The following is a 20,463-nucleotide window of genomic DNA, read 5'->3' as shown; positions in this document are numbered from 1 at the left end:
GTGCCATTTTAAGAATGTACATGCTGGTCGGAGCTCTGCTCCAGCAAATACCAAGTCAAAACATGATTGGTAGACGTGTTTCAATTTTAATTTTGACACCAAAAACTAGTGCTCTGTTATTATTTCAAACAATTCGCGTCTGGTTTGATGGCAAGTACTACCTAAACATCAGCTTATGTTTGTTAATCATTATTGTGTGATGATACATGGTTTATCGTAAAGGGAAATATAGATATTTAGTTGTCTGTTCGGGTAACTAATTACAGCTACTGTTCCCTGAATATAATAATTGAAATTTCACATGCTTACCTATTTCTGAAATGTGTGTCAAATCCAACTGAACCCAGATATGATTTATTTCTTTATTTGGCATTGTGTAACACCATATGTTGCCATCACTCCACTGGTTGTTAAAAGCGAAATAGAGGTGAAAAGAATATGAATATAAATCTATGAGAATCTACGTCTTGGCTCAGATGAATATAAATAGTTACACCGAAGCCCTAATATTTCTCCTCTGCATTCTAGAACCATGTCAACGTCCCATTCGTTAGATGTACGTACATGTAAAACGCATTAGCACAGTGCCGATATTCAGGATGGTCTCGGCACACGACCCAGACATTTGGGATTTCAATTTTCAATTTTCTACTATGTTTTCAATTTTGCCTGTGTTTGTTCGAGGGGAACGTGTATTTGTACTGACTGTTACAGACTAACATCTAGTCTCTGAAATGAACATATTTTACAGAAGAAGTTGTTCTTAAAAAATAATCATAATATATCATGAAAAGGAGACGGAGACTGCAGAACTCTAGACTTGCCACATATTCTAGACTTGCATGGGCTTTCTTGGATATATTTGTTTCAGGGTCTGTATGACAGACTATGACTGTTATGAACCCATCACATACACATGCGCTAGAAAAGGTATCATATGTAATGGAAACATTTCTAAGTGGAAATATGATGTAAATATAACATAGTCAAACACCACTGAGTCCAACGTTGATGTGCCGAAGGTACGGTTATCTCGAAGTGAAAGCTTGGTCACTGTGCATTCTTAATGCGATCATCATTTTCCGGCTGTGTGGAACCTCGGTTAACTCGAAAAATATCCTTAGGTCCATTTAACTTTGACACAACGTTGTCAATAAGAATTTGAAAAAATACCAAAACCATAACTGCAATATTTGAAAAAAGTCCCCACTACGAATAGTTCAGTGTTGATTCCGACTGGGATGTGTATATCGGTCAGTCTGAAAATTAATAGGTTTGAACTTTTGAGATATTCAAATGTAAATTTAAACTAAATTACTATCGGAAATACAAAAACACACACACTGTTTTTATGCTGTTACTCTGTATCCCTAAAATTTACACAATTGCAAATAGAAGATGTCGAAATAACCCACATCGGCCTAACTGGGCGGTCAGTGGGATGGGTAATAGGATATCCGGAAAAGCATGTTTACTCGTAAGATCGGGCAGAACTTATAAATATTACGAATAGCTGCGGAAAACAATAGATCAGACTATAGATGGCAATTAGGTCGCTCAGACAGGTATGACGACGGACCGTCGACTCACCTGGCATGAAATGCATGTGCTGCCTACAGGCAAAGGGGGGTCATCTCAAAGATATTTTATGCTTTTTCATCATGTGTGTTGAATATGTCTCATCTATTGATTAAAGGGCAAGTGTACACGAAAATAAACCTTTTTGTTTTGCACTTTTTCATCATGAAAAATGTTTGTCAAGTAGTTTTATATCCAAACCCGTACACATATCAGAAGTAACTAATTTATTTTTTGCGTTATATCAATTCATATGTTCAACATTTACCGAGAGTTATGTGTCCACAAGAAACACACCATGGCTCGTGTCCCTTGGAAATGACGTCATTGGTGCCCAAATGATAAACGAATGACGTCGATAGACCTTATTAGACCCATTTCACGTGGTGCAGGTGTAGGTGCGGTTCTTGTGTCTCGATGCGCAGGCTACTGTTTTAATCCACCTGTTGCCTTGCCGTCAGCTGGCTATGTCATCAGTTCTACACTGTAATGACGTTGCAGTTTGAAAAAAAAACCGTATACATTGTACTAAATGTGTTACCACGTAACCAAATTGTATGACATTCCACCTGTGTCGGTCGCCTTTTCAACGGTATTTAGTTCACAAAAACTAAAATGTGCACTACATCTAGCTTACCATCGGCGAATGTGCCGGCATTCTACGTTTGTTGCTAAAATTCCTACTTAAATCGTACAATATGTCCCTCCTCTTCCACCTTCACTTTGATATCGATACCATATCCATGTACATCATGAAAATAAATGCAATTTGCACTTTTGAACTCTGTTTGAAATTAGTTTTTCTACATCATCCGCTCGTTGTAGATCAAATATACTGAAAATTACATGCATAGTAAATCTCGCCAGTTTTGACACATTACTACATCACCATTCAATGCGTTTTGCGTGTCTTAATTCAAATGTCAAATTTTACTGGGAGAATTGAATTTAAAAGAAAAAGACCTATCATTGTGATCAGAGGTAGTTTTGTTGTTGTATGATCAAATCACTAATGCTCGTTCTGACACATTGTCGATGAACCGAGAATCGCTGAGAATGTTTTGGAAAATACGCTTGCAAACACAATAGACCGATCCAGTCTGTCAATCAAAACTGGCGCATGCGTCAATTTTGGCCAATCAGCAGACCGGGCGCGCTGTGTGGATTTGTCAGACTTATTTCCGGGGTCAAACGATGCCTCCGAAGCGATGTGCTTCGAATTATGCCATTTACACTCGCTATATTTATTACATATTGCTGCGATTTGATGTGTACCTTTAACAAAACCATTACGGTCAAGATAACAAAAATGGAGGCGGATCAAGAAACGCGATAGGCCTAACGATCAGTTAAATGTCTGCACCATCGTTCAGGAAACCTACGTCTGCCTGCTGAAGATAATTTGCACGAATTTCCACACTTTTGCACATGTGCAAAATCATTACCAATTGATGACAACAAATAGCAGTTTAAGTCTTAAAAAGTGTTATAAACACGGACAATTCTTGCAACTACAAAATTGTTTTTGCTTAACGTTTTTAGTCACTTCTAGGCATTGAGTTGGTACGCCATAAAGCTCAAATGAGACAGGCGAGAAAGCCGTGACACAATGTAAACAAATCTCCATTTCGGTTAGGGTCAACCGAAATATAGCAAAACTTGTTACATGAAAGAACAATGTGGCGGATATTGTTCCCTTCGCTCTTAGATATTCTTCAATTTGTCACACATTTTAGGATGTTGTAAGTTTCATAAGCACAATCATAAGGCCTACAGTATCTTGTTAACAGAGCAAAATATTCGAGGAGTAATATTTTTTATTCAAACGGAAATATTGTCTGTGTCAGCAGTGGGCTGTCATGCAATATCCAAGCATCAAAATTAGTTCATATGAGTGCCTATAAAACCATGCTTTAAATATTTCAGATTTTTTTATAAAGATATGCATGGGACTTTGAATTGAATTACCTTCCTCCATGCTGATCGAATACGAAAACTATGTGAGAAGAATAGTGACTTTCTGGAGTATTGGAAGGAGTGAAATAAAGTGTATATCTTAATTATGAGAACATTATTTGAAGTTTTGTTACCACATAAATTATTCACATATATTGGTACATTTTAGGAGTAATATTACAACTGTAATTTTGATTAATTGACTGGAAATGATAGCAAGAATCTTGCTTTTTTTAGTAAACGTGGAAGGGTAATAAAATTAATAATAATCTAATCATTAATAAATAATTATTTAATTGATTGACATGTCAGATTCTTATGATTTTAAGGCAGAACTAGGCAAACAAACACCATACATATCATGGCAGGACAATCACTTGGTATTAACTTAGTTTCTTGGCTCCTGCTTTTAGATGTTTTTTTAAATACTACATTTACTAATAAGATAATTCTGAAAGTGAATGCTAGTATCATAACTCATTAAAGTTATTTCAACATCCAGAGAATTTGAAACAGCAAAGGCTACGTTTTCGTCAAACCCTGGTCAGGCATTATCCAGTCCTAGAACAGAATAACTTACAAAAATCTCAGTTGACTTTCATGTAACGGAATAAATATTGAAACATATATTTCACCCATATTTGATGTAATTCTTCTGATAAATCATCAGTTTTTTAGGAGGTTACTAATATTTGAAGACTGAGCCAGAGCTAGTGTTTATTAAGATGATGGATTTGGACAAATTGTTCAAGGTTTGTTGATGGTTATTTGGAAAATGAGCTTCATATTAAATTGCACATTGGTTTGTAGGAGGTGAACGCTTCAGGACATTTTCATGTCTGTTTTCCTAAACCTTTGTTATGACTTTAACCACATTTTGAATCAACTGTACTATAATTTTTATGACACCAGTAAGTATCTCAGGAAAGGAAATAGATCAAAATCAGTGTTATGTCCTCTAGGGATATGGTCTCAGATCTAATAAAACAAAGATTATCATTGTTTAATTAAGAAGCAATAATGTCAATATATAATTGTATTGACAAAAAAGTTTTGAACATAGGATATATTCTTTGCACCTTATTTACACTAGTAGTTAGCAGTTAAACATCTCTGATGAAAAAACAATAGATCTACATTTGTCTTTTGTGTAACATTCTATTTCAATGCTAGTTAATTGTTCGGATAACTGTGGATCCTCTGTTCCAAGATTTTGCATCACATGTTTCCTATTTCTGGAAGATGGGTCAGCTAGTGTACAGGTGCAGACTGTATCTTGGATCTTTTTTTATGTTCTGGTGCTGTGACATACCTGTACATAAACGCTGGCAGTTCATGAAGTCCAGTATTGTGGAAGTTTGTATGTAAATTAGGATTCCACAACAAAGTACATATAGAAAAATAAAATGGAAATAATGATTAAAAAATTATTTCCTTATATTCAATGTCATTTTATCATGGTGTACAGATTTTGAAGAGAGAAACTTTACTGAGAATTTGCTTCTGGGTATGTCCAGATACGTCAATGGAAACATACTGTTTACAAGCTCAATTAGCTTTTCCAGATTCCCAAATAAGATAAAATAGGTTATGCCGTGATTGATTTGTTTACATTAATTATATACAGACAAATAAGGTGCATGAAGTAGTAGACGGGACATATTTTCTGCTTTTTATTTACCATTCTCTTAATTCATTAAAAATAGAAACCCATGTTTTCAGATTATTGAACTAAATTTGAACAACGCCAACGGATAAGTAAAGGCGCCACACGCAGTGTTGATAATCTATTTATAGATACCGAAACGATCTGCAACATGAACATGTAGTTGTGTTCACGAGTTTTATAAAATTATAAACCCAAACAACAAAATTCAGTTACTCTTCCCCTGCTAATATCTGTGACGGAGGTGAATTGCCAGATAGATTAATTGATTCGAAAGAAATTATATACTTCCTACAGTCTCAGCAGCTAGTTGAGACGATTTTTCATCGGGCATGTAACTCATTTTCACACGCCAGTTGCAATCTGCCAGCTAAAATATATTAAAAATCACATACGTATAACTTGCCTCTTTAAATAACATTCACAAACGACGGATACCAAAGTATCACAAGCAGAATTCATCAACAACGTTCGCAATCACGTAACGTTTCGCCGGCGGCGCCATTGTGATTTGTCAGTGGTTGTCCCCCCTAACGTCAAAAACGAAGTGGGCGGGGCTTATCGGCAAAGTGAATTTTCAGCCATTTTACAGAGTGTTTATAAAATCACGTCACATGTATGTCGGCTATATTTCGCCCATAAATTCAATTGTATATAGTTCAACACCATCTTCCTGACACGAATCCCTGAATTTCTCATACAGTTCAAAATAAACTGACAAATGGACTTTGTCACCAATTCGAAGTGTTTCACTGAAATCGAACGAAATATATCAGATGCCGCCCTGGGAAAGGACCACTTGTTTGAAATGTAAACAAAGCCAATCCCAGATTTTACACTGTGTATCCGCTCGCCTACTTGTTGCATACACTTGCTCATTAGTTTTAGAACATGCATGGGAAAGGTATCGTAGCAAGCGATAGTTAAATAAAATAGGTGTATTCGATTGATTTTCTAGATTCATCACAACATATCATGGTTTCTGAAAGCGTGACGCCATGACTGACGCAAACTCACGCACAACGATGACGGTACCTCTCTTAATTTCTGACTATTTCCCTTGATCACAATGAAAACAAGAAGAAAATAACAACCAGCAGACTGACAGAATTTTCGGGACTACTTACATGTTACATTTATGCATATACGTTGCTTGAAACAACGAAAATTTCTTCGACAACTCCGGCGTACTCGTGTCAGTTAGCACGCCATTTTGAAAAAGTCGCTTCCCGATAGTGATGTCATACGGACGTCAACATTGTTATACATATTTGGTATTTTCATTGAGGTGAGGTTATGAATGAAAACACACACGATCAATCTGCCCTGCTGCTTACATTTTCTGTTCTTATGCTTCTTTCGAACTTTTTTCACGTGATTAATTTCAGTATTATTATCTTTTGTTTTGGGACTAGACAGTAGACCAGTTTAAAATCAAGTGGCACCAATTACGTCATAATCAAAGGGCGGTAACTCTGGCCTGTTTAGCTCGGCAAACAAAGGCTTCATATTGGCATAACATTTCAGCACTTATTTTGAGGGTTATACTACATTGTAAGAAAAATGAGTGTATATTTTCAAACATTGGTATTAACTAATTAAAACAGTTCACTTTGATTCACAGAAGAATAAATGTGATTTATTCGTGTACACTTCCCCTTTAACATCTTACGTGTCTTTCATAACGTTCATTTTGAGATATGTAACAGAGTATGATACTCATAGAAAAGCTTAAATCAGCCATCGTATTAAATGTCTCAAAATAAATAGGTGGCATAACCACCCGAAGATCGACAGGACTGGATATTATTTTGTTAATACATACCGTTTGCTTCCCCAGTTTAACTCCCCTAAAGGATTATCTTATCTCAGCTGATATCTCTATCCCCCAGCCCGACCCCAACCACCGTCTGCGACACCCGTCCTGGTTTTGCTTTTGAGACGACCCCTCATACCTGTTTCTTTTTGTAGGGATAGTGAGACTCCATGGTAGCTACATCCTACACCCACGGATTACATGTATGAGTGACACAGACATACCAGACCCTGCAACCAAATAGGAAATTTGTAGTATAAAGTGGATCGATTTAAGCTCATGAGTCATACGAGGGTGGAGTGCCATCAGATTGGATCAGAGCATTCTTGAGTGTTTTGAGCCGATGACTGAGTTCGGCGCACATCGGAATGGGCCCCCAGATGGTCAAATGGTGTTTAGTCTTGTAAGAGTTATCTCCCATCACGTATCGCGCTGTTATGTCATCAACAGATGAGGTGAGGTGAAATTGGGTTTAACGTCGTGCTTGAGAATATTTCGCTCATATGACGATGTGCGTGCGTGTGTATGTGTATGTGCGGCTGCTTGTACTAGCCCAGATTGAAGTTGGTTTTATAGTGCTAGCCCACTGAGAGACCATGCCGCAGTGAATCATGAATACCCCACTCAGAGACATTATACTGACTCCGAGCCGACCAGTCCTTGTTGTACCCATTAATGCCGAGCGCCAGGCAGGGACCAACAAGTACCATATTTTAACGTCTTTTGGTATGACGCGGTCGGGGATCATCAACAGGGCATTTTATTTCGTGTGTGATACAAGATGAAATAAAGCGGCAGTAAAATCAGTTTTATTACTGCACCTTGCCAGATTGTCATATGTTCTGAAAATATATGTTGTAGGTTCAAAAATAATTCATAAAGTGAAAGAATCTTTTGAACCGTTGATTGAACATTTTAATTACTAAAAAATAGAAAATAAGATAGAAATGAAATAAATTATAAACAGAAAAGTTGTTCATGGTTTCCATGGCAGAGTAGTTGGCCCTGTCCACGCCGTTCATGCAAGTTAGTGGCTCAGTTGGCAGTGCCAAATATGGCGGGCAAAATTTATAAGACGGCGGTTTGTAAATAATTGATTCTTATCACACAATCCAGTGATCAACAGCATGGACATCGATCTACTCGATTAAGATACGATACATGTGTGAAGCAAGTCAGCGAGACTGACCACCTGATCGCTAAGTCGTCTCTTTGGACAAGCATGGGTTGCAAATGACCAGTTTAATCCCTATCTTCACAGGTTATATGATATAAGTCTTACCACACACTGTAATTACCATTAAGATTGAAACCCACATGACACCATGGGGGGCATCCACAAACGAGAACCACAGGTACAGCAGCCAACAGCCAGCACACTGTGGTCAAAGTCGTTGCTGTGATGGCAGCGTAGAGGTTGAGGTGAGCACGGATTCTTAAGAACAGAGGTCCTAACATGTTACCTGTTGCAGTGACTGAAGGTATCAGTCTGAAGAGTTGCAGTGTGACAGGATACATTGTTGACCTCGACGTGCTGGTCCAAAACCACTGGCAGGTGCGCCCTGTTCATTAACATAAGGGGCATGATCAGTACCAGTGTAAAATATAGTCTGAATAATAATTGAAACATCAAAGGCTTACCTTGGCTGGCATTATTGTCATCCAAAACGATGGTTGTCAATAGGTTAAGTAATACAGTCACACTTAGATATAACGACATTGGGAGAGTTCAGTGATAAAAGCGTTCGCTCACCACACCAAATACCTGGGTTCGATTTTTCACATGGGTACAATGCAACCCATTTCAGGTGTTCCCCGCCTGAAAAAAACACAGCACCTAAAACATACCGAATTGAAAAAGTAGATGCTCATGAGATGCTGAATTCAAGCAGAAAACTTAATCTAAAATTCAATTTACCACCTCTTGACTTTATGATTGACTGAAGGAACCAACTTCTATGGATAGTCAATTTCTTTACTCAGTACTGTAATAAACAAGTTGACTATCCATAGAACATGGTTTTCCTTCACCTATACAACTTCTAAAAATGCCTCTCAAAGAAGTTTATGATTGACTATACCATACTCACATCAAATACAATAAACCAGACCATGCTTAACCAGAGACGGCGCGACGCTGCTTAAGAATGGTGTGACTATAGAAATATGATACAACATTCATCCAGTAGTATTACTGTCCCAGTCTATCTAACTGCCATTCACACATGTGTCACACGTAATATACATCAATATTTTATGACATATAATCGTACTGAAGCATGTGAACATTTCTAAACACATATTATCACTTAAATTTTAATGTCATACATTTCATTTGTGCCAAAGACGATAGCTATGAAAGGGTACGCGAAATTGTGTCGCCGCTGTGCTTAGTTCCCATACATTTCACTGACAGCATAATGTATAAGAGCGCATATTCTTTATGAATTACGACTATCAAGTTGCTATTATAGATTTATTACCAATACTTAGTGCCAATATATGATTGAACAAAAACTTACAAACTCGCTGACATGAATACTAAATGCCTTTTCGGAAGTGGTCAGATGTAACATATATTGTGTTATATTTGATCATACAGTTTCTCAGGAAAGTACAGATTCGAGTACATTATTTTGAAATAATAAAAATTGTTGTATTTATAAATGCTTCCACATAAGGACGTCAGAATGCAGTATGCCAAAACCAATCCTCATTTTCCAAGGTACTATTTCAGTCTTATCTCTCCTGACCCTGAATTGTAAAGGCCAAGGTCGTGATAACCTATATGCAAGTGTTTCAAAACTGTTTCCAAGTTCCACAATGGACAACCATGGCATGGAGGTGATATATTCACTAGTAATGATCACCCTGTTTCTACCATATTCTTCTCCAGGTATTTCACTTTCCAATCAATTAATTATTCTGAATATATATCATTGCACATTACATTTTGACACAGATATGTTTATTGATTTTGAGTTAGGCTTTCTGTATGGAGCAAACTTTATGGATAACAACTTCTTTTATTCGTGAGTGCAACGTTTCGATACAGATGCTTGTACCGTTGTCATTCAAGTTAAGCTTTCTGGATGATAATTCTACTCATTCAACTTAACGTTTATGTCCTCATTGTAATATTTTTGTGTAGATGATTTCCAATTATTGCACCACGTCACTCCTCACATCTACACTATAGCAGGCAGTTGGCTGGGTTTGTGATTAATTGTTTGTGCTACCTAAACATATTGCACATAGACATGCCTGGTTTGTGATTAATTGTTTTTGCTACATAAACATATTGCACAAAGACATGCCTGAGGTACAGATAAGCTAGGATGACGTCTTGTGTTTAAGAATAAAGTTGTCTTTAATAAGATAGTGTCAGTTTTTACAACTGCACATGTGATAATGGAGATAATAACGGACTTTTATTATCATTCAGTTGGTCTTAATAGGCAAAGCTTGTAAGCGTCGGAAAACCCATAACACGATGATACAATACACATGTCACACTGAACTTTGAACTTAGAACTTTGAATTGACATGCTCTCCCTATTAAGACCAACTGCATGATACTTAACCTAATGCTGACAATCTCGAATATCATTTGATACTAGAATGCTACACTTTGCAAATCACCAGTGTGGCTGCTGGACATGTTCCTGTTCTCTCTTGAAGTTCGTGTTTTGAATTCTAGGAATTTCATGATCATTCACGTTGGTATTTCTGAAAGAACCACGACTGGGTTTTTTGGGCATTGCTCGGAAATAAAGTTGAACATGATAAACACACATCAAATATGAACCTACCGCTATATATTCGAGGAAAACAGTACTACGGCGGCCAAGCTCGAGATGGCGTTGCGTCGTCTGCTCACACAGAAGTGCACAAACGAAAGCGCCCTCTACGAGAAGCTACAATTTTAGAGTAGCGTCCCTTGAATGAAATTTCCGCGATGCTACCCGGCGTTGTAACTACGTTGGGCCAACGTGGGAAGGCTATCCAGGATTCGAACCCACGATCTGACACAGCAAAGATCGATGCAATACTGCACAGCGAGCTTTTACACTTTTACACAGCTATGTATGTATGTACGAGTTTATCAAGGTGCGTCTCAAAGATACTTCATAGTGTTAAAACAACTTCATGTATTAATAACAGAAACAGGTTTCTGCCTCTACATATATACTACTCTGTTGTCATAACTACATGCTCAGTTCTATATTTCATTTCTGTGATAGAGTAAACTACGGTTATTAATGAAACGAACTCCTACGCATTTTACCAGGAAAATAAAATAAAATAAATAAAATAAAACAAAATAAAATAAAATAAAATAAAATAAAATAAAATAAAATAAAATAAAATAAAATAAAATAAAATAAATGAAATAAAATGTTGGTTTACATGTCTGTTATTTATATTTGAAACAATGTACTGGCAACATCCACCACGCTTTCCTTCCACAGCCTATGTGGGATGCTACAAAGATCTGGAGAATCACCGTGTTTTTCCTCACGAGAAACCGTCTTCCACTGATATGAACGTTGAGATGTGTATTAAGGAATGCTCTGGAAATCGATATGCTGGCGTTGAGGTGAGTAAAGTAATGTGCACCATCATGATGGAAGATATATTTCATGATTATTAAAAAAATAGTATCAAAATAAATGATAAACATATGTGTGGCATTTGTGAAAACACCAGAAAGATTACACGGTAACCATTTAAAGACAAAGTGAGTAAGTGAGTTTAGTTTTACGCCGCACTCAGCATTATTCCAGCTATATGGAGGCGGTCTGTAAAGAATCGAGTCTGGACCAGACAATCCAGTGATCAACAGCATGAGCATCGATCTGCGCAATTGGGAACCGATGACATGTGTCAACCAAGTCAGAGAGTCTGACCACCCCATCCCGTTAGTCGCCGCTTACGACAAGCATAGGTTACTGAAGATCAATATTCTAACCCGGATCTTCACGGGTTAAAGACAAAGAGTGAATACAAAACATCTCGGAGTTTTTCGGTTGTTTTTGTCTTTGAAGATGTAATACAGCTATCGATGTGTTTGGTTCTAAACCAATGTATGGATGGACATATCTTCTACAAGAATGGCAACGAGTATTGGAGTGGAGCTTCGGTACATTTGGTCCCACCAGGGATTCGAAGTAGAATCTGAACATTACTCAGAAAGGATAATCCCAAATATAACATATGTTCCATCGGACCACTTTGCAAAAGGCATTGTGTATCCATGAATACCTGAGTATTACTAATCTTCAGTGGTCCATTCATTAGACTTTGAGAGCTGTTTTGCCGTTAAGACCGCTTGAAATCTAGTTCTGAGGTTGACAAACACTTTGTAATCATCTTCATCGACGCTGTGTACTCACTACTAAGCATTGTGTATCCTTGAATATATATTGCCCTTAAGACCACTTGAAATCTAGCCCTGAGGTTTCACACTGACGCTGTGTGCTTCTCCTAGAATGGGGACGAGTGTTGGTGTGGGCCAAATATAACAAGTGTTACAACTGATTACTAAGCATTGTGTATCTATGAATATATATTGCCCTTAAGACCACTTGAAATCTAGCCCTGAGGTTTCACACTGACGCTGTGTACTTCTACTAGAATGGTGACGAGTGTTGGTGCGGGGCATCAGTGGACGATGACACGAAGGTGGCGGAGGACCACTGCAGGATGCAATGTTCGGGCGACCATGGTCAGATATGCGGCGATGCCTGGTACATATCGGTGTATACAACAGGTACAATTTATCTGTTGGATTTAATGCCTCATGAACGTAAGACAGCTTTTCTTTTTGTGTCCGTTAGGACGACCTTTAGCGCTATGTGTGCTAAAAGGTGCTGTCAGGCCTCGATTTGGGGAATTAGCTATAGGGAGCGAGCCTTGAAACCTTGAAACAAGAAAGGAGACAGAGCTGTGAGATCCAGGGTTTATTCAAGCAAGTGTATTTGCATGACATTCAAAATACATCAATTCATATATAATAATGACACACAATAATAGAAATAGTAATCAATGATATCCTAATACAGTTTATATCTAAGTCAGGTAATACAAGCAATGTGTGGTACAACAGGGTATGTACGGTAACTGCTTACAGAAACATAATACAAATAATACAACATTTCCTTGAGTAACTACTATGATATCCTAATACAGTTTATATCTAAGTCAGGTAATACAAGCCATGTGTGGTACAACAGGGTATGTACGGTAACTGCTTACAGAAACATAATACAAATAATACAACATTTCCTTGAGTAACTACTATGATATCCTAATACAGTTTATATCTAAGTCAGGTAATACAAGCAATGTGTGGTACAACAGGGTATGTACGGTAACTGCTTACAGAAACATAATACAAATAATAAAACATTTCCTTGAGTAACTACTATGATATCCTAATACAGTTTATATCTAAGTCAAGGTAATATAAGCAGTAGTATTGGTACAACAGGGTATGTACGGTAACTGCTTACAGAAACATAATACAAATAATACAACATTTCCTTGAGTAACTACTATGATATCCTAATACAGTTTATATCTAAGTCAGGTAATACAAGCAATGTGTGGTACAACAGGGTATGTACGGTAACTGCTTACAGAAACATAACACCAATAATACAACATTTGCTTGAGTAACTACTATGATATCCTAATACAGTTTATATCTAAGTCAGGTAATATAAGCAATGTGTGGTACAACAGGGTATGTACGGTAACTGCTTACAGAAACATAATACAAATAATAAAACATTTCCTTGAGTAACTACTATGATATCCTAATACAGTTTATATCTAAGTCAGGTAATATAAGCAATGTGTGGTACAACAGGGTATGTACGGTAACTGCTTACAGAAACATAATACAAATAATAAAACATTTCCTTGAGTAACTACGGTACTGATAAATAACATAACCTGACGGATAAATTAATCATAAACAACAATTGCAAGGAGCAAGTACTGAGTTGAGCGCCCAACAGTTTAATTACAGCATGTAGTGCCTAGTTCATTAACTGTTGTGCAGATTTATGACTATTACGTTATGTCGCGCCTAATGCGTTAACTACGGAACCCATTTATGACAATTACGGTATGTAGTGCCTATTGCGTTAGGAATTTATGATTATTACGGTATGTCGCGCTTAATGTATTAACTACGGTAACGATTTATGACTAGTGTAAGTAAATTTCCGTTATCAACATACATGCCTTGAGCAAATACGGTAGACGGCGCGAAGTGCTCAGATTTGACGTATACCATTTAACTCCGGTATTGACTGTACGCATTCTAACTGTAATGTTAACATTTATTTTCTCAATACAATAATTTCAGTAGATACGGTAAGTGTTATTAGAGAGATATAAATATGTGTTGTAAATACGGGGACAGAAGGCCTAGTTTTAGTTAGAGTACTACTACTTATGTTTTATCATGAATTATTTGGGTGACTACGGTAAGTGTATTTCGACGGTGGTGTTGCTATTGGCAACGTGCAATTTCGACATAAACGGAGTCAAGCCATGACCTAGAGTATATGTAATGCTGTAGTGCTACATTTTTGTGACTTTACAAAACAAGACAGTAACTTAGTTAAATGAATATGTAATAATGTACTAGGACGGCGCTGTTGTCATTGGCTACGCGTATTTCTTAAATTACGGAGCTAAATAAATACGGAACGAAGACTGTAATTGCAAACTACACGGATTTGAATGTATATTTTCTGGTAATATGAAGAATAGACAATACCATTTTCTACTGATAACGGTAATGTGATTCGCGTATAAACTGTTTTGTACGGTATACAACTGCACGCGGAACGGAACGTTTAATACATCATTATTCAAATTCTTATAGTGTTGGTGAAATATCAAAACACAAATGTTGGCTGTTATACCTATCATGTGAGCGCGTATTTGAGGTAAATCTACACGAATATCATTTGATCGGCGGACTATAGTAAAATACATAAAACTTCGTCTTTGCTGGAAATGATTGTATAAACTCTCGGAACTGTTTTTGTGACTAAGCTACTAGAATCTAAGCTACTGAACGAGAATCTAACCTGCATATACAGATCTAACACGCAAATGAATAAAGTAAGACAAAAACTGGGAATACACACATGTGTGTCGAAACAGAGAAAAGAAATATTCGTTTGTACATGAAAAACATAAACTTGAGGAGCCCACGACGCAATGTGCATAAATAAATATCCCTGGTTATCTAGAACTAGCATTTGCAATGAAAAAGTGCTTCAATGTTGTAGGAATGTTTCTAACCTAACTCTTACATTTTCTAGACGATAATTACAAAGAAATAACAAGTTAAACAAGAATAAAGTTTAAATGTTTCTTACCTTGAAACAAGAAAGGAGACAGAGCTGTGAGATTCAGGGTTTATTCAAGCAAGTGTGCCTGAGATGGAAGAACCCAGGATTTTATACCCCACAGCTCTACTCGTTTGTCATTATCAAGTTTCTATAAAGTTGAAGTTTCCATATGCGTTATCTACCCTATTCTGACAAGGTTTACTACACGAGGTAGGTGGTAAGAAGATGATTACCTAACACGGTTTGATTTTCTTTATGGTGTAGCCATGGTCAGCTTGCGCCAGCTGCTTAACAAAATATCTGTCAGCGCTTGACCAAGGCATTTACAACAGGACAAAGAGGATGGCATGATGGTAATCTCGATCTTGTTCAACAAAAGTTGATTTTCGATTACGACTTGGTTGGTGGTAGACATGCTCCTGCTGGGATGGGACTACTTATCTGTGCTTGACCAAGGGATGTACCCGAGAAGAAAGGCCGAAGCCGACACAGCTCGCTAGCTTCATCTTTGATTAATTAGTTTAAGGTTGGCGTGGATGCGTTTGCTAATTGCCTACTACTGCGCTTGCCATGCAGGGCTATAAACAAGACAGACTATGCACAGCGACTTGCACCTATACAGATTTCCTGTGTTATGAATAATTTGTGAAAAATATAAAAATGTATGAAGAAATATATGCACTATAATAAAAGTATTCAGAAAAACATGTATTTTTAAAAGATGACGCCTGGTATACATCGGTGTATTCAACAAGTACAATTTATCTGTTTGATTTAATGCCCCATGAAAGTATACTCATGCCAATAATGGTTGTCACCCCCTTCAATCTTTTATTGGAGAGGGGTGTGGGGTTGGGGTGGGGAGGGGGTGACAACCATTATTGGCATGAGTATATTTAGAAAAAAAACCATTTATTTTAAGAAGATGAAACCATAGCGTATATATGCCAACACTTTAAAAGCACCATTCAATAGATTTTATTGAAATTTGTTTAATAAGCATTGGTATTTTAAATAATATGCACAGACGATACGTTGGTTTCTTATTATAAAAGTGCAATCAAAGGTTAGCTACGTATTTTATGAGGGGCGGTAGGGTAGCCTTGTGTTCTTGTGGTTAAAGCACTCTCTCGTCACGCCGAATACCATGGCATTGTTTACCTGATCAGCATTATTAGTAAAAAAAACCTTCATTTCAGCTTCAGATTTCTCTATCGCTTTAGTAGGATCAGCATTAATATTAGAAAAAAGTTCACAGTTCAACTGTCATTTCAGCTTCAGATTTCTCCAACGTTGTAACCAAAGGCTACATATCTTCTGCCAGTGGTCTTCACATGGTGTCGGGTCTGGCTGCAAGCAGGGCACACCCTGGCTACCTCTATGCTATTAATGACAATGCCGGGGCAGACAAGATCTACATGGTTCATGATGACACAGCTAAAGTAGCAGGTACGTACAAGGAGTTGTCAGTATACTGCAAGCAGGGCACATCCTGGCTACCTCTATGTCATCAATGACAATGCTGGGGCAGACAAGATCTACATGGTTCATGATGACACAGCTAAAGTAGCAGGTACGTACAAGGAGTTGTCAGTATACTGCAAGCAGGGCAATATCCTGGCTACCTCTATGTCATCAATGACAATGCCGGGGCAGACAAGATCTACATGGTTCATGATGACACAGCTAAAGTAGCAGGTACGTACAAGGAGTTGTCAGTATACTGCAAGCAGGGGCACATCCTGGCTACCTCTATGTCATCAATGACAATGCCGGGGCAGACAAGATCTACATGGTTCATGATGACACAGCTAAAGTAGCAGGTACGTACAAGGGAGTTGTCACCTGTATACTGCAAGCAGGGATCCTACACATCCTGGTAGCAGGTACCTCTATGTCATCAATGACAACAATGCCGGGGCAGACAAGATCTACATGGTTCATGATGACACAGCTAAAGTAGCAGGTACGTACAAGGAGTTGTCAGTATGCTGCAAGCAGGGCACATCCTGGCTACCTCTATGTCATCAAGGAGTTGTCATTATTTATGCACAAGCAGGGCACATCCTGGCTACCTCCTATGTCATCAATGTGTGAAACCAATGCCAGGGCAGACAAGATCTATGACAATGCAGGTACGGGGCAGACAAGATCTACATACAAGGAGTTGTTCATGATGATACACAGCTACATGGTCTCTATGTCATCAATGACGATGTACAGCAGCTAAAGTAGCAGGTACGTACGTACAAGGAGTTGTCAGTATACTGCAAGCAGGGGCACATCCTGGCTACCTCTATGTCATCAATGACAATGCTGGGGCAGACAAGATCTACATGGCACATCCTATAAAGGCACCTCTATGTCTCACAATGCTAAAGTAGCAGGTACGTACAAAGGAGTTGTCAGTATACTGCAAGCAGGGCACATCCTGGCTACCTCTATGTCATCAATGACAATGCCGGGGCAGACAAGATCTACATGGTTCATGATGACACAGCTAAAGTAGCAGTTGACAGAAGACAGGCTATAGTGGCTGCAAATGAAAATAGACAACAAAGAGATGAAGAGGCAGGCCATAGGGCAAAGACGGACTGTGCTTGCAACGAAGAAGAAGACGACAGTGGAAGAAGACACAGGCTATGAGAGAAAAGGACTGACTCTGGAAGAAGACAGGTTATAGGAGAAGAACACAAGCTGCAGAAGAGAGACGAGCTGTGCAGAAGAATACAGACTATATATGAAAAAGAAGAATACCTCGACTCATATAGAATGAAGAAGAAGCCATGTTATAGTAGAACAAAGGCTATAAGAGAAAAAGAAAGAAAAGCAAAACAAATCACAAAAGCTAATTGTGCTGACGGTCGGCGTGAGTAATAACAATAGACAAAGAAAGGGTAAGTTTCCATTCTGATAAATGCCTTCATTCCTTGTAATCCAGGTGTGCTTTTACTGTCCAGCACAGTCATGAGTTCGACTGGGAGGACATTGCTGTCGGTGACTGTCCACGTGGTTCTGGCACATGTATCTTCGTGGCAGATATACGGGATCCCAGCATCACAACCAGGCCACGGTGTACGCTATCAAGGAGCCTTCAGCAACACACACCCAGAATGTTCAAGTCGCAGCTACCTATGGTTACAAGTACGTGCTTGCTGTATATCAACTAGAATGGGATAAACTCTTTTCTTTTGTATATCCCGACCATACAGAACAGTTACATGTTAACTGTTAAACAGTACAATTGGATTGCTAATTGGTAACTACTTAGAATTTGGTTGAAAATTACTGTTGGGCAAAAGAAATCACACACCTGTCCATGAAGGTACATGTACAATTTTCATAGAATTAAACCTCAAGGTCATTGATAAGCCATCATGAAATTACTGGGTTATAGAAATACACATTGGATGGCAGAGATTTATTCTGGATGTCGAAAAGAGTTTTCACTTCTATTGATATCACCTCTGTTTTCCTTAGATTATTTAATAGAAATAATGCACAAAGCGTTGCTGTTGATTTTTAATCATAAACGTTGGCTCTCTCTAAACCAAATTAAAATAACCATAACAAAACCTGCTTCAATCTGCTCATCAGGTCGAATAACCACGTATTGTTTTCATCCATGTCACTGGGTTTAGTTCATTATAACCGAAGTTCGTTACACGCATTTCTACTAAGCTATGCACCAAGTAACCAGGATAAAACTGGTCATTATGACCGTCAGTTCGTTATAACTGTCAGTTCGTTATAACCGTCAGATCGTTATAACCGTCTGTTCGTTATAACCGTCAGTTCGTTATGAACGTAGGATACTGTAGTTCGTGGGTGGAAGAGGATGAGGTTTGACTGACGGAACTTGTGGTTGTGTTGTAGGTGGAGTGAGGGTTCGTCTGAGGCAATGGTGGTAGATTCATCAGGAGATGTGTACATGTTCTCAGAAAACAGTGGAAAACCTGCTCACATGGCAAAACTCCCCTCACAGAACTGGAACAATGGGAAGGTCAATACCATTTACTCAACGCTGACTCTCCCATTCACGTCGTCCAATTCTGGTCCACTTGCAGCAGACATCTCCCCAAGTGGCACAGACATGCTGATAAAGACGCTGAATCACATCTATTACTGGAGCATGCCTGATAAGTCGGTCACTAATGCCCGCTTCGACATTCTGGCATTGGCGTGCCTGATGTGTATGAAAATCGTGGAGAGTCTGTAGCCTGGAAATGGAATGGTTCTGGGTATTACACAGTTGCTCAAGACTCCCACCAGGCGCTTCACTTTTACCAGCGCAAGGCACCCATTCCATCTACTCAACCACGTCACACCACACCAAAGCCAACTCATCACACAACACCAACTAAGCCAACATCTCCTCACTCGGTTACACCGTTTCCAGATACTGGTTACTACAATGAGTTCGTGGAGATTGGTCACGTCGATTCCTCAAAGGGTCTGCAGATGACGTCAGGTCTGGCAGCAAGCCGCAAGCATCCAGAATTACCTGTACGCCATCAATGACAACAGCCACTCAACCAGTATATACATTGTGGACGAATGGACAGCGTCCGTGGTTGCTACACTGCATGTGATGTCCGCATCAGCTTCTGATTGGGAGGACATTGCAGTAGGCCCTTGTCCTGGGTATGAGACATGTATTTACATCGCAGACACTGGATCTGGCGGTCACCAGCCAAGAACACCGTGTACAAGATCAAGGAACCCAAACAGATAAAGACACAGAATGTTCACCTAGAAAAATCTTTGCATTTCACGTGAGTATTACGATTTTTTGTATAGACAGATCAAAGTGTCTTCCTTGGATATTTAATGACTACATTCGTCAGAACACACATACTTTATTGACTAACATTAAGTGTGCTCATTGTTCGTTTCAGTTGGAGTAAAGGATCGTCAGAGGCACTGATGGTGGACAAAATGGTGATGTCTACATTTTGTCTGAAGCCACAGGATCAGGAAGCAAACTGGCAAAACTGCCCAGCAATGGATGGGGCCAGAGCCATCCAGTGACCTTATCTCATTTACTGACCTTGCCTCTTCACACAAGC

General features: G+C 38.5%; 1 protein-coding gene across 1 annotated transcript; it reads left to right on the top strand.

Moving 5' to 3' along the window:
- The first annotated feature begins 9,824 nt into the window (after positions 1-9,824).
- LOC124271317 lies at positions 9,825-20,425 on the top strand. Its single transcript, XM_046706416.1, has 9 exons — positions 9,825-9,912; positions 11,489-11,616; positions 12,654-12,789; positions 16,670-16,815; positions 17,928-18,070; positions 18,434-18,538; positions 19,271-19,609; positions 20,065-20,169; positions 20,293-20,425. Exons 1-9 carry the CDS (start codon positions 9,840-9,842, stop codon positions 20,423-20,425), a joined length of 1,308 nt encoding a protein of 435 aa, XP_046562372.1. The 5' UTR covers positions 9,825-9,839.
- Positions 20,426-20,463: the final 38 nt, after the last annotated feature.

The sequence above is a fragment of the Haliotis rubra genome, unplaced genomic scaffold (genome assembly GCF_003918875.1).
Source record: "Haliotis rubra isolate DU_JTF1 unplaced genomic scaffold, ASM391887v1 Scf1024, whole genome shotgun sequence".
Lineage (NCBI taxonomy): Eukaryota > Metazoa > Mollusca > Gastropoda > Lepetellida > Haliotidae > Haliotis > Haliotis rubra.
This window is presented reverse-complemented; position numbering and strand designations above follow the sequence as displayed.